Source organism: Tauraco erythrolophus, chromosome 10 (assembly GCF_009769465.1).
Source record: "Tauraco erythrolophus isolate bTauEry1 chromosome 10, bTauEry1.pri, whole genome shotgun sequence".
Lineage (NCBI taxonomy): Eukaryota > Metazoa > Chordata > Aves > Musophagiformes > Musophagidae > Tauraco > Tauraco erythrolophus.
The window spans coordinates 11,774,291-11,787,825 of NC_141474.1; the positions used below are offsets into that span (position 1 = coordinate 11,774,291).

At 41.4% G+C, this 13,535-nt stretch overlaps 2 protein-coding genes across 2 annotated transcripts in view; one reads left to right on the forward strand and one right to left on the reverse strand.

The window, feature by feature from the left end:
• The window catches only part of CLCC1 (chloride channel CLIC like 1), a 14,029-nt gene continuing 494 nt past the window's right edge, over nt 1-13,535 (forward strand). The window contains exons 1-11 of the mRNA XM_086617130.1: nt 1-30; nt 805-945; nt 2,733-2,828; nt 3,740-3,847; nt 4,724-4,945; nt 6,118-6,258; nt 7,348-7,441; nt 8,565-8,662; nt 8,749-8,895; nt 9,489-9,779; nt 10,291-10,537. Of these exons, the coding sequence (XP_086473256.1) occupies nt 814-945; nt 2,733-2,828; nt 3,740-3,847; nt 4,724-4,945; nt 6,118-6,258; nt 7,348-7,441; nt 8,565-8,662; nt 8,749-8,895; nt 9,489-9,779; nt 10,291-10,518 (1,557 nt within the window). The 5' untranslated portion in view covers nt 1-30; nt 805-813 and the 3' untranslated portion in view covers nt 10,519-10,537. The remainder of the gene's footprint in view (nt 31-804; nt 946-2,732; nt 2,829-3,739; nt 3,848-4,723; nt 4,946-6,117; nt 6,259-7,347; nt 7,442-8,564; nt 8,663-8,748; nt 8,896-9,488; nt 9,780-10,290; nt 10,538-13,535) is intronic.
• Nucleotides 12,170-13,535, reverse strand: part of GPSM2 (G protein signaling modulator 2) — a 17,764-nt gene continuing 16,398 nt past the window's right edge. Inside the window, exon 14 of the mRNA XM_009984380.2 lies at nt 12,170-12,665. Coding sequence (XP_009982682.1) covers nt 12,501-12,665 — 165 coding nt within the window. The 3' untranslated portion in view covers nt 12,170-12,500. The remainder of the gene's footprint in view (nt 12,666-13,535) is intronic.

The window sequence follows — 13,535 nt, forward strand, 5'->3', positions numbered from 1 at the left end:
AGCGCGCCGAGGCCGCCTGCGGCCCCACAGGTAGGAGGGCGGCCGTGGGCCGGCAGCTGAGGGCGGCGGGGCGGCGGGCGGTGCCGCTGACTGGAGCCCGGTTGCGCGGGCGCGGCCTGCGCGTCGTGCGGGCCCCGGCGCGCTCCTGGCGGACGCTGGCGCCGAGGGGGCTGGAAAGCCGCGCGTCCTCCCACCCCGCGGCGTCGGTGTCCGAGATGACCGCGGCCAAAGCGGAGGAGGGAGGGGAGACGCGCCCGGGGTTTCCGTTTGGCGGCGGCTTTCGGCGCCTGCGGCGTGCGGCCGCTCCCGTCGCCGGCCGGGAAGGCCCGGCCGTGCCGCGGCGGTGGCCGGAGCCGGGCGGCGGGAAGCGGGGCGGGCGGCCGCGGGCCTGCGGGAGCGCACCGAGTGACAGCGGCGCGGCTGCCGCCCGGGCGAGGCGGGAATAGCCTGCCGTCTTTTGGGAGACTTGCCGTGGGAATTTGCGCAGTGAGGATGGTGCTGGGCCCTCGTCGGGAGGCCGGGAGGGGCTCTGCGCGGCTTCGCCGTGCGTGGCAATGCTGAACTCCGCTCCGCGCCTGCTGGCAGCTACGGCCGCTTCTGCTCATCCCCTCATGCGGTGCGGTTCAGTTGTCGTAAATTCTTGCCACCGTTTTCTTTGGGAGAAATATATTAGTGGAGTTTAACCTGCGTAATAGAAAAACGAGGTTTTAAGCAACACTAGAGAATGCTTTTTTCACGTTTTAAGACTGTTTCGGGTTTTTGGTACATCCTGAACTAAACTTCTGAATTTCTTGTTACATTTAGTGGTACAGGATGCTGCTTCCTGTGGTATTGTGTGCAGTTCTGCTAATGGGGAGCGGTAAAGTTCAAGATGATGAATGGATTGACCCCACGGATATGCTCAATTACGATGCAGCATCAGGAACAATGAGAAGACCTTACAAGGTAAGAAAAGAAGGGGTGTGTCAATGCGTGTCTCTCTGAAACAGTCCTTAAGCCACTTGCTGTTGAAAGATTGCCTTTAAATTGTGCAATTAGAGAACGATAGAATTAAGGTCTTATAAGGTTACCTCTGAATCTGTACACAGAAAAGCATTGTGCGTCCATTGTTAAAACGGCAAGAAAAAAACAGCAATCTGTGTTACTGTAGATGATTAGCTCAGGGCCTTTCACTGAGGAGTTTCCATTGTGCACTGATGAAGTCACAGGAACCACGCTTTTTGTCTTTTCACAGGTGGTGGTTGACTGATTTATGCAGGTTGTGGCTCCACTAACTTTCTCTGAAAAGTACTGGGTTAAGCAACTCTTGCTAGTTTCTGAAGTATAGTGTTAAATATCTTGAAAATTAAGTTCCTAGATGATAAAAGTTGGGGGAGTTAAGGATTATATTTTACTGAATTATCCAGTCCCCCAGTAATATGCAAATAAACCCTATTTATTGTGTGAGAGTATTTTAAAAGTCAATGGTGTTTGGTAGCGTCAGAGTTCTCAGAAGGAAGATCAGAAGAGGGTTCGAGTGCTGTGCTGTTAATACTTCATGAACACTGAGGAGAAGGTGAAATACAAAAAGCTGGTTTTAGCAAGGTGAATCATACTCTGTTGTCTTGCATGAAGGGTGGACTCTACGTCTGTCATGAGATGCATATTGTTTATCCGGTGCATATGTGCACACATGATGCTGTAGGCTCTGACTGGTTGTACAGGCACCGTTGATTTTTGTCATTCTTCAGCTTTCAAGTTTGGTTTTGCCGTCTTGAATAATACCATTTTAATGCTTCAGAACATAATTTTCTGAAGCTCAAAAAATGAAAACTGCGTTATTTATCTCCACAGAGTTCCTCCTCAGCCTCCACCTGCCCAAACTCTGCCTGATAGTCATTAGCATCCCTAAAGTTCAGCAGCAAGCTTTGGAGTCTCTAAACTTGGTGCCTAACTGCTTCAGCGTTTATAAAAAAATATTAGGAGTTTTACTGTTGTCTCCCCCCAGAAATAGAACTGCATCTTAAAGGAGAAGAATGACTGATTTGGGTTAATCAATCTCCTCATGATTTCTTTTCTGCTCTGCAATGAGAGTTTTTAGGTAGGCAGGCTGTGTGGGCCAGCCGAGTCCGCAGAACTTCCTATCAGCCTGAGTTCACTGATTCATTCGTGTGATGTTGCACTTCCATTTGGGGGCTTTCCTCCATGTGCATGCCTGGCTGTGTAGAAGCAGCACTGCTAAAACTAAGTCTGAGCAGTTAACAGAAAAAACGGGATGTTTCAGAGTGAAGAGAGAACAGGAAAGGAAAGGCATGCAACCCGGAACGGAGCTCTGTGTTTGCTTTCAGTCTGGCTGGCTGTGTGGCCAGCTGGACTGGGAATCTGGCTGGCTGAAAACTGGCCCTTTGCTTGCTGAGTCAGTTTTTAGCCAGTCCGATTATCTAATCTGATGCGCCGCGTGGCTGGCCGACACTCGGAGGAGGGGAAAGGGCAGGTGGGGGAGGACAGCGCGAGACCTCACCTTTTGAAGGCAGGAGGCATTTAGATAAACTTAAAGCAATTGGCTGTTTGGAGCCTAAAGTAACAGCAGAGAGGCAGCTGGAGTATCATTGGGAGAGGATTAGCGGCGAAGACCAACACTCGGTTTTAACTCCTTTACTCCTTTTAAAGTGATCTCACTACAGAAGTGTAACATGGCATATTGATCAAATTATTTCATTCTAAAAACGTGTGCTTTTCTTATGTAATTTTAGGCAAGCTATCCTGACTCTGAGGATAAGACTGTGGATACAGTCGGTACTGAAATCTTATCGCGTTGTTCGAGGGAAGTAGATTCCTTGCAACAGAAGGTTTGTTATGAACTCAAGAATATTGTCTAGCCTTTAATAGTTCATGCTTTCTGATGATGCTTTTCTGGATGGTATAGAACTGGTGAATTGCTGGCATAATTTGTGAGAGACCATGTATGATGTAGGGGGAACCCCTTTATTCAGAGGAGAGACTGGAAGTGGTTTGAACTCAGTTTGGAATTGCTGTGTTGCCTGCCAAGGTATGTTTCCTAAAATGTTTTATAGTGTAACAGAAGTCAATAGGAGCTACGTGCTTCTGTCCAGTGTCAACAGTTTCAGCGTGTGGTGTTGACGTTACGCTGTGCTGCCAAAAGCTAAGAAGCCCGACCTTTCATTTTCACGCCGTTCAGTTCTGTTGGGTTTTAAGGGGTGGGTTGTGGGCCCAGCGAACACGCTTGTGGCTGACCGTGACGTGCCTTGCTGCAGCTCTCAGAAGCCGCTCTAAGACCCCTACGCTCCTTCTTCCTCTGAGGTGAGGAGGATGTGGTGACGCTTGTGTAGCTATCGGGGCTCTCACTTCCCTCAGCCATTCGGAGATCCAACGGGATATGTAATTTTGATGTTGTTTTGGTTACTCAGTATTTTTTACACGTGTCGTCTTTTTTTTTTTTTTTCCTCCTCTGATGTAAACTTAAAATTCAAGGAGATCCAGAACTTCAGTTTCCTGTAGTCTTACTTTAGTACACAAACTGTATTATTAGCAGATCTGAAATCTTCAGTACTGGCCAGTCCTGTGGAAAGTAGTGTCTTCAGCAACTGCATGTGCTTTTTATCTGGTGTACTCAGCACAGGATTATTACTAAAGAGATACGCCTCTGTAATCCTGAGTTTAACTTGTGGGTAGGGTTTTTTTTCTCCTAGGAACAAGCTGGTTTGAGCAAGAAGTGCATAAAAGTGCCTTTACATTGCAGGTTGCAGATTGTGAGAGGAGGAATGCCAAGTCACGTGAAAGCCGTAGCTTTTACATTTTTAAGCGATACTTGAACAAGATTTTAAATGAAGCTGGAAAACTTGGCCTTGTAAGTATTTGAATAGTCATTAAAAATGAATTAGAGTTCATATTACTACTTTATGTGCTTTTCACAGTTATCAAGTATTGATTAATTATTCTGGCATACTTTAAATTAAAATGAAGGGAACTGAATTGCAAAGGAAAAAGTGATACAAGTAGGTGCATCCAGTATGGCTGTTTGTGGACAGTGTTTGCTCAGGAGAGCGGTTGCCGTTGGACCAGTAAAGCGTCCAAAGGAAGACTACGAGAACTCAGAGGACGTGTCTACGTATCTATTGCTGGGATGCAATAGTTGTATAGTATGTTCGGTTCATGCTAATGGTTACTAACCTTGAAAGAGCCAGGCTTTGTTTGTTGGCTCGCTGTAGACCTTTTAGGCCTTTGGCTTAGACTCTACCACATGAACCATCTAGGAAGAGCAGCTTATTGGAGTTTGCACATAAGAATCATCTCATTTACTTTCTCTGTTATATTGTCTTCGGAGATTTTTTTTTTCTATTCAGAGGTAGAGGAGTAAATTTTTAGCAATAAGCAAAATTAATATTTAACAAAGAACATTATACCTAGCAATGCAAAATGTATTATTTCGGTATTTAATAGCTTCTATCAGTGTTACGTGGTTCTAAAATTTTAGTAACAGGTAAGATAGTAGAACTGAAAGAGTGCAAACCAGTTGAATTAGTGTTTCATATAGTTTAGAAGAACGAATAAAAAAGTTATAGAATGATAGTGTGCTCCCCATCCCATGTCTTCCTCCTGCAATCTGCTTCAAAAAGGTGCTGGTACATAATAAGGTTTTTGTGCAGGGATACAGTTTTTCATCTGTACTTCTATTTCCAAATAAGCAGCTTTTCACCCTTGTTTTGCTTTGCTTTGAATTCAGCCTGAGGAAAACGTGGGCCACGTCCATTACGATGCTGAGATCATCCTGACGAGACAGACATATTTGGAGATCCTCAGGTTTCTCAATGAGGAGACTTGGCAATCAGGTGCTGTGGATGATGCACTTAGTGATATTTTGATCAATTTTAAGCACCATGATTATACAGCCTGGCGCTGGAGATTTGAAGACACTTTTGGAATTGATCTATATAATATGTTTCTGGTAAGAGAAGAAGAAAGGTTGTTGTTGTTTTTTAATTGCCGTTTTCTCCATTTTCTTTGTGCAAGTCTAGTTAATGAATATTACCATCTTAGCTCCACGTAAAGCAGTTCTTTCCATCGTACTTGCAGTGAACCACTCTTCCTGTTTCATGGTTGCTGAAGGTAGAAGCAGTGTATTCACTTGAAGTAAGAATTCAGGGTTTTTATTCCTGTGGTCATCTTTTCATATGTTTTTTTCTGGCATGCTTTCTCTTTTCTCTTCCTGTCTTTTATATCTGTGTTGCATGACTTGTTAGACTCTAGTGCTTTCCTATTACTTAAACTGATAGCTCGTGCATGGTAAATTTTCCATATTTGTCTCTTGTTGAAATAGATGCTGAAACTGTTGGCTTCTGAGGGAGTTGGAATATATTTATATTGAGACACGCATATATTTGAGGTCTTACAGGTCAGAGGATTTTGTGGAAAAAAAAATTGTTGGAGAGGAGAGCATGACTATGTGAAAATGTCATGTTCTCTAACTGGAATTAGGAAATGCTAAGCTCAAGATCTCTAATAAGCTGAATCTCTCTGAATAGATCTTTACAATGAAGAATATGTTAGCATTTTGTGCTGACAGGGTCTTGAAAGTAGCATGTGTAGTTTTGAGGGGGTCTGTGGAAGTCGAATGGAACAAGCAAGCTGTCAATAGCATAACCTTGCTGTTAGGGGTCCTTGGATGGAAAGAGAGTGTGAAGTGCTTCTCTGAAGTCTTGCTGCTGTTACCCAAACTGAAACTTCATCTCTTAACCAAATTACAGGACTTGGCAGCAGTGGTTCTGTTTCCTACCAGGCACGTACTAGTCAAGCACTGAATTACACCAATTTTGTAATTTCAAATTATGGGTAGATAACGCAATAAATATTGTAAGGAAGAAATAACTAAATATCACAAGAAAGAAGTTAGGAACTGCAATGTCAGGCTGTGATAGGAGTGACTACTAGTAATACCACGAAACTTTTCTGCCTTGTACTGCTGCAGATATGCTGTGAAAGCAAGGAAAAATTCCCTCGACTTTTCTATTGTGAATGCTGCTACTGAAAACAAAAGTTGGAAGTTCCTTCGTGTGTACTGGCAGTAAGCTTAGAAAATTCCAAATCTGGATCATAATTTTTTCCTGTTTTCTTTTTCAGATACTCTTGTGCTTAGTGTGCATTGTAATTGTAATAGCTACAGAGCTCTGGACACGCATTCATTGGTTTGTTCAGCTAAAACGTGTTTTATTAATAAGTTTTCTCATCAGTTTTGCATGGAATTGGCTTTACTTGTATAAGGTAAGTTGTTCTGAAATCTTAACGGCTTTTTAGGATTAAAATTTTACAGTTACAAGAGACTTAAGGTTATTTAGTTCCTTTAGTTAGTTTACATAAAGAAATAATAGACTGCCAAATAAATAAAGGTATGAACATTTCATTTTGCATGTTGGCAGGTGCATTAGCCCTAAGGAACAGAGAAACCCTGCCAGCATTTATCCTGCTGCAGAGGTGCACAACGTTCCTAAGGCAGTAGAACTGTCATTTCACCGCGTGGGCAAGGCAGACGTGAGCTCTGTCTAAAGCAGCTTGGTAGAAAAGTGTTATGAAAATACGTTGTGGGGAGTTTTTTCTTTCTAAGGACGCCCTGGCTGGAACTATTTAATGTGTGATGGACCAGGGAGAAATGCTTCCTCAGTGGTGACAGAGTAGCCGACTGTACAGTGGTGTCGGTTTTAATGAGGAGGAATTTATGCTACGAGGTCAGAGCCCAAAATGTCAGTCATCAGATTTTACCTGCAGCTTGTCAGTCCCAGAAGAGCAGAGTGCCAGAGGGCAGGAGTGGCCTGCCAGGCGGGGGGCTTAGAGCGAAGCAGGGAAGAATGTCAGGAGTTTTTCAGCAGATTATTTGACCTCATTTTTTCTATTTGTTTATCAGTTGCAAACTGTAAGGCAAAATTATAATCAATACAAGTATTTGTTAATGGGAATTATTTAAAAAAACAAAGGAGAATGTCCTGATGTTCTAATTAGTAATTGCATGGTAGCTGTCTCTGTTTTTAATCCGGAAATGTTTTAAGGAAACAAGGTGTCATCAGTTTACTTTTGCTGTGAACTTCTATCTTTGAATACTGGAGTTTCTTCTTTTGGTAATTCCGAGTTGGAGAATAACGCGGAGGTGGCCATTGTGGTAGTTTCTATCCATTCCCACGAATTACTTAGGATTTCACTCTGTTAGACTGTTTAGGTGGCAAACTTTTCTTAATACAGATTTAGCTGGGTAATTATCTCAAAGCTGCTAAGAGCTCAGGTGCAGTGCTGCATGGACAGGTGTTCTGCGCCCAGCACCACCTTGTTCATGTTCTACAAGTAATTCCTGTTCTCCTGCAGCTGGCCTTCGCACAGCATCAAGCAGAAATCGCGAAAATGGGGCAGTTTGATAACATCTGTGCTGAGAAGTTGGACTGGAGGGAAAGTCTTATTGGTAAATACTTGTTTCATTGTTTTATTAATAGTATTTAAAATCAGAAAATATTCTGCAGTAGTATCCAAGAAGGCTCCGATTTCTTCATGAGCAGTACCTGGAGTTCTCGTCAGCAATACATAATTATGTGGTGCTACCATTTTTCCATTTCACAAGACTTTCTTTTCTCAGCCTTTGGAGGAGAGCTGATCACAAACTCCGCTTGGAGCATATTGTGGTGTTACTTCTTTTCCTTGTAACTTACCCCGTGAGTGCTTCCCTGGCTCCCCTGCCCCGGTGCCATCCAGTGCCATGTATTGAAGACAGGAGGGCAGAATTCAAGAAGAATTTTATTTTTTTCATCTGCCAGGCCTGCGAGTACAATGGACTTCAGCAAGTAGATCTGTAACTATGTTCTGTAGTGTTTTTATTTTACAGAGGAAGCTGGGGGTTTATTAGCTATTATTTGTTATCCAGTGCTATAGCAGGTAGCTTAATAATGACAACTCTGCATGAGTGCTTGTTACGGTCTTCCCTTTATAATTTATTGACTGTGATTGCTCTGTTTGCGTCAGATGTCAATGGTTTATGTTCTGACTGCACTAAAATCTAAACTACAGAAACACTGACATCATAAATTACTTGTATAGAACTTAAAATTTCCCTTAAGGAGTAAGACTTTCTGCTTATAACTAAAATAGTCCCTTGAAATCTAGCAAGCACAATACATATTTTTTTTTAATCTACTTGCAGCCTGGCAGGTGAGTAATAACACTCAATTACTTCTGTTCCAGTAGCTGTGGACAAAATGTGCTAGATAATAGTTCCCACAGATGACACTTATTTGTCTTCCGAGGCTTCTAGGGACTAAGTTCATCTAATGAAAGAAAACTTTGTTGACTAAACATGGGAAAAGCTCAGTTTCTTCTCTTTCTTTCCAGCCTTCCTTCTCTTTCTTGCATCCCCATGACTGGATAAACTGCACTGCCAAGCTAATCTCAGATTTTTAAAAATGAATCTGAGCTTTCAGCCATATCTAGAGTTCTCTTCCATCTGTAATTGAAATGCTACTTGCTGTATTACTACTGAGTCATAAAATGTGTTTTTAAAAAGTAGTAAAAATACGTCTCTGCTTTGACTACAGAATGGCTCAGAAGTAAATGGACGTTTCAGGACGATCCCTGTCAGAAGTACTATGAAACTCTACTAGTAAATCCTGTTTTGCTGGTTCCACCGACAAAGGTACATGCCAAGCCTGAAGAGACTGTTGATGCTTGCATTTGTCATCGGTGACAATGCTGTTTTTCTGTTTGTTTGTGTTTTTCTAGGCATTAGCAATTACTTTCACTAACTTTGTAACTGAGCCTTTGAAGCACGTGGGACAAGGTATTGGTGAATTCATCAAGGCACTCATGAAGGAGATACCATTTATTCTGCAGGTTCCGGTGCTAATTATGATGGCTCTGGCTGTCCTGGTTTGTATACCTTTATCTTATATTTAAAAGTTCCGTTTTAGCTTTTATATATATTGAACTTACTTATATTTAAATATTATCTATTATATTATTTATCTCTTGTTTGTGCTACTGAACAAATTTCTTAGCACACATGAAATCATTTCTAGAAGGGAGTGTTTTCTTGACAAAACCTTTACAGTATAGTTGGTTTAGCAATTAAAATAGATAAGTTTGTATTTAAAGCACATCTCTCCCCCACTCCCCAAGTGGGATAAAATAGCATTAAACTGCTTAGGATCTTAGACTCTAGGACAGTTTATTGGAGCTTAGTTCCGCTTTCTTCTTTGTGTCATTACATAGCCATGCATATCATTGGCATTTTGTATACAAAAGCATGGAGTTAGAGCCTGCACCAAAGATGGACTGCATCCAGTCTGGCAGGTCCTGCAGTGTGGGCAGCCTGCAGAAAGCTTGAATTTTACTGTAGCCGTTCTGATCACCTGAGCGTTTCTTTCAGTGGTGTTCAGATAAAGGACTTGGAACTCTGTGTGAAAACCACAGGCTGCAAGTATTTGGTGTTTTGTTCTTTTCTTTTTTTTTGCCTTCCCCAGGCTTTCTGCTATGGTGCAGGATCATCAGTGTCTATGTTAAGATACTTAACATCTTTTCAGAAGAGAAGTCTTCCTCCACCTGACAGTCAGCAGGAGAAAATAGACTTTGGGCAATATGATGGGAGTAAATCAGATGGCCATTACTCGAAGAAGCTTCCTTACTATGGAGGACCTCATGACAGAGGAGATGCTCCTGTGAGACCAAGAAATGGCAGCACAAGTCCTGACATCGTGCATACAAGTGATGGGCCAGATAAGCAAGTAGAAGAGTCTCACAAACCAGAACCTGGTGTATGTTAGTCCTGGTGCTCTTTTTTAATAGATTTCCCTGTCATCTGCTAAAACACATTTAAACAAGCTTAACCCAAATCCTGGGGAGAGAGGAGTTAAGGAAGTACCTGCTTCCCTGTAGAACAGTTTGGTAGAGGTGTCTTGGACATGTTTTGTTCTGAAAAAATACTGTGCCATGACTAACTGTGGCAGGGAACTACGATATTAAAACTCATTGTAAAGACTTGAATGACTTCTGTTTTGAGAGATCAGCACTCACATCAGCCTGGGAAATAATTACCCGCAGAAGCAAGGCAGGGAAAAAACCAGTGCTGATTTTTCTGTAAACTATAGAAAATTAAAACCAGACTTGTACTCTAGCTTGTGCTTATTTACATGTACTGTTTCCCCAGGAAAAAAGATACGGATCATGCTTTGGGGAAGTTCTGCCCCTTGAGATGAGATGCACCTGAAGCAACAGATGCTGTCACTTTGGATTGCTTGATTAATAGCTTATTATTAATTTTTACAGAATAGATTGCACACTGAGTCTGGAGTTTATAGACTAGAAACTATCACAGCTGAAAGCCTTACTGAAGAACATGCACTTGAGCCGCAGAAACAGGAGACAGGCAAAGCAGAGCGAGAGACTGGAGAAAACTATGATCCCAATAAAAACCTAGAAGGGAAAAGTTCTCCAGTAGAACCATGTGAAGAGAAGAAGAGGAGCAGTTCGTGTGACTCACAGGAAGGAGACTGAGGAAGCCTCAAGCTCTGATGTAAGTTTTGTCTCATCTTTAGTTGTCACATACTTGCTAGTTCTGCTCTAGTTCTCCAATGTAGAAAAGAGAACATCAGTAAGCTGATGGGAACTAGTCTTTGGTCAGAGCAGTAGTATGCGTAGCTGTAAGGTGGGGGGTTAAAAACTGAGAGGCTGTGAATATACATACTATTTCTGGAATTTGAAATAAATGTGTTAAGTAAGATAACACAACTTTAATTGGCTAAGAAAACAGGCCTGCTTGTTTGAAATCAAGTTTGTGTAGTGAGTTTTGAGTCAAGCTAGATATTCCATGGTGGGAAAGCACTGCTGCTCTGTGAACAAGGCTCACCAGGTAACTGTCAAGCAGCCTGAAGAAAGTTGCCGATATTCACTGAACACACCTACGACAACTGCGGCTCAGCTGGAAGTCTCAGGACTACCTTTGGGTTATGTTCTTTAAAATCAGCCTTAAGTAAATAGAACTGCTGCCCGTCAGCTCCGTCCTAGGACAGCTGCATGATTTTCTTCTAGTTCAGTCATTTGCAGAGGCGTGAGAAGCCGATGTATCAGATTTATTTTTTTTAGGGTGATTCAAAGCCAAACAGGGAATAGGAAGCAGTAAGTGAAAGTACTGAAGGTTAGCATGATAAACTGATGGTAACACACGTTTTTGGAAGAATATTTGGTCATTTTTCCTTAAAAGCAGAAAGGGGACAGTTTTGGTAGAGATCAATTTTCATTGCTAAAAAGCTGGAAGAGAATTATTATAAAACTTTCCCTGACTGTAAAATAGTTTAGTTATGTGGAGCCTGTGTCTGTTTAACTATTCTAATGCTGGTTTACGTGAAGCTAAAGTTAACCATAGCTTCTTCTCTAGGGGTATACTACTTCCGTAAAAATTGACATCGCTTCACTTGTAAATACCCAAAGTGAACAGTTTGCCACCTTTGGTGGTACGATCAGTGACTTCCAACTCAAGATACCTACACTTAAACCAACATACAGCCCTCAGGCTTCTCAGGAACCGCCTCAGTCATCCCCTCAGTAGATACCTGTACTAAGTTACAATGGTTGTTTCCAAGAACTACCCCAGCATAGCTCGTCCTTATCAAGAGAAATAGTAGTGGAGGTCGAGTAATAAGCAGCATAGAAACAGGAGATGTAGGTAACGTTTTAAATTCACTCACTGCAGGAATTACCTGGTGTCCATGGCAGTCCATGCCAAGCATCTGCCACCTCTGTGATTCCTTGGTGCATGGGCTACTGCTGGTAGTGGGCATGTACCACCAACCTCTGTAACAGCACTGGCAGCTGTTACTGAAGTATATCTTCTTAAAAAATTATTCTTATTGTGAAACTGTGAGGAGTAATACAGGAAACACTTGACTAGATGTTACAAAAAAAGCCCAGTATATTTTGAAAAGACTATTTTTGTATTAAACAGAATTAAAATTAGGGCTTCATTTTATTAAACAAAATGAATGCAGAAACAAAGACAGACTAAGTACTGAGGCTATTTCTCAATATTTTTTTTTAATTTTTAAAAAAAGTACAAAAGAAAACAGGACTTTTTCCAGGGAGGTACAAAGCAGAAAAAAAAAAAAAATCAAGTTTTCTTTAAAAAGAACATAGAAATTTAGGTCTTGCACTAGACAGAGACAGTGGTAGAATCCACACATCAGCAACAGGAATACCTTGACAGGGAAAAAAATTCATATTAATGTTCATAGACTAGAGGCAGTTAAGAGGGAGATAGAGCAATTGGTATCTCAGACCCTGCTAAAAGCAGCTGCCAACTGCAAAGAGCAGCAGCAACTCTAGCTACTGGTCATTGGGTGTGCTGCTATTTATACAAAAAAATTATTAGAAAGGGGACAAAACTCCTAATTGCAGTCTTCCGTAAAAAGGCATGTATGTTTTTCCAGCAAACAGAAATGATTCCTAAGATGCTACTGTACAGTATGGCTCGGTCTGTTTCTTCAGCTAGTGTTTGGTGCCTTTATAGTCGAGGGTAAATGGACTCTCTGTTCATCCATTCTCTTAGCTTGTGATCGTAAAATCAGGCTGAAAAAGTCCTCATCTGGTACAGTTGGTCCTTTTGCAGATGATGGAGGAGCACATCTTTGATCATCCAGTCTGGAACCCTACAGACAGACCAAGCAATAAAGCTGCATATTTACAAGAATATTAATATAGATATATAAAATAAAATGAGTGAACAATACAAGTGAAAAATTACTAAAAGCTTTTGTTTTCCAATTTAAAGCTATTACAAGGATTTAATTGGTAAGTTTTGTTTCAAGTTAAACTTCTCCAATTAAATTAGGAAGTTAAAAGCGCAAGGGCAGCCAAAATGGTTCCTGTGAACCACCTGTGCACATGTATCTGAAAATAAAAACCTCAGATCAGTAGTTCTTCCTCCTATTGCAGAATGAGATTTAAGTGTCCTTTGTCCAGAAGAATTTTAGCGTTAGTACATGGTATTTCTAGTCTTGTACAACAGAAAAATTGTATTTTGAGATGCTTATCAACCCATCAGGTAAAACACAAAGTCTTGATAATTAAATTCTCTTTGCTCTAATTGGTATATGTGCCACGCTGTAACTGACAGTCAGACACCTCACTTGTATATTGCCATGAACTGTTATTCAAACTTAACATAACCGGAATGATAAAACTTTGATACTGAATTCTTTCATCTGGTAAATTAGGATTCCTGGTGTGTCGGGTGACCTCCTAACAAGCCAGATCTAAACACTTTTTCTTCAAATCATTTCACATACTCCTCCTTATAGCCTCACTTGTTTTCCTTCACCTTTTCAGCATTTGTTACTTTAAATGGTTAACATGGTAAAAATGGCAAAATTCCCCTTAGCAGACACTGGGTATTTTGAAGGGAAAAAAAAAACAATCAAAACAAAACAAATTGTAAAAAACCCCAAACCACCTCTATTTTTTTGTTCTCTATGTTATCTGCCAAACCAATTTGTATTTTAAAACCCATGATAAACATG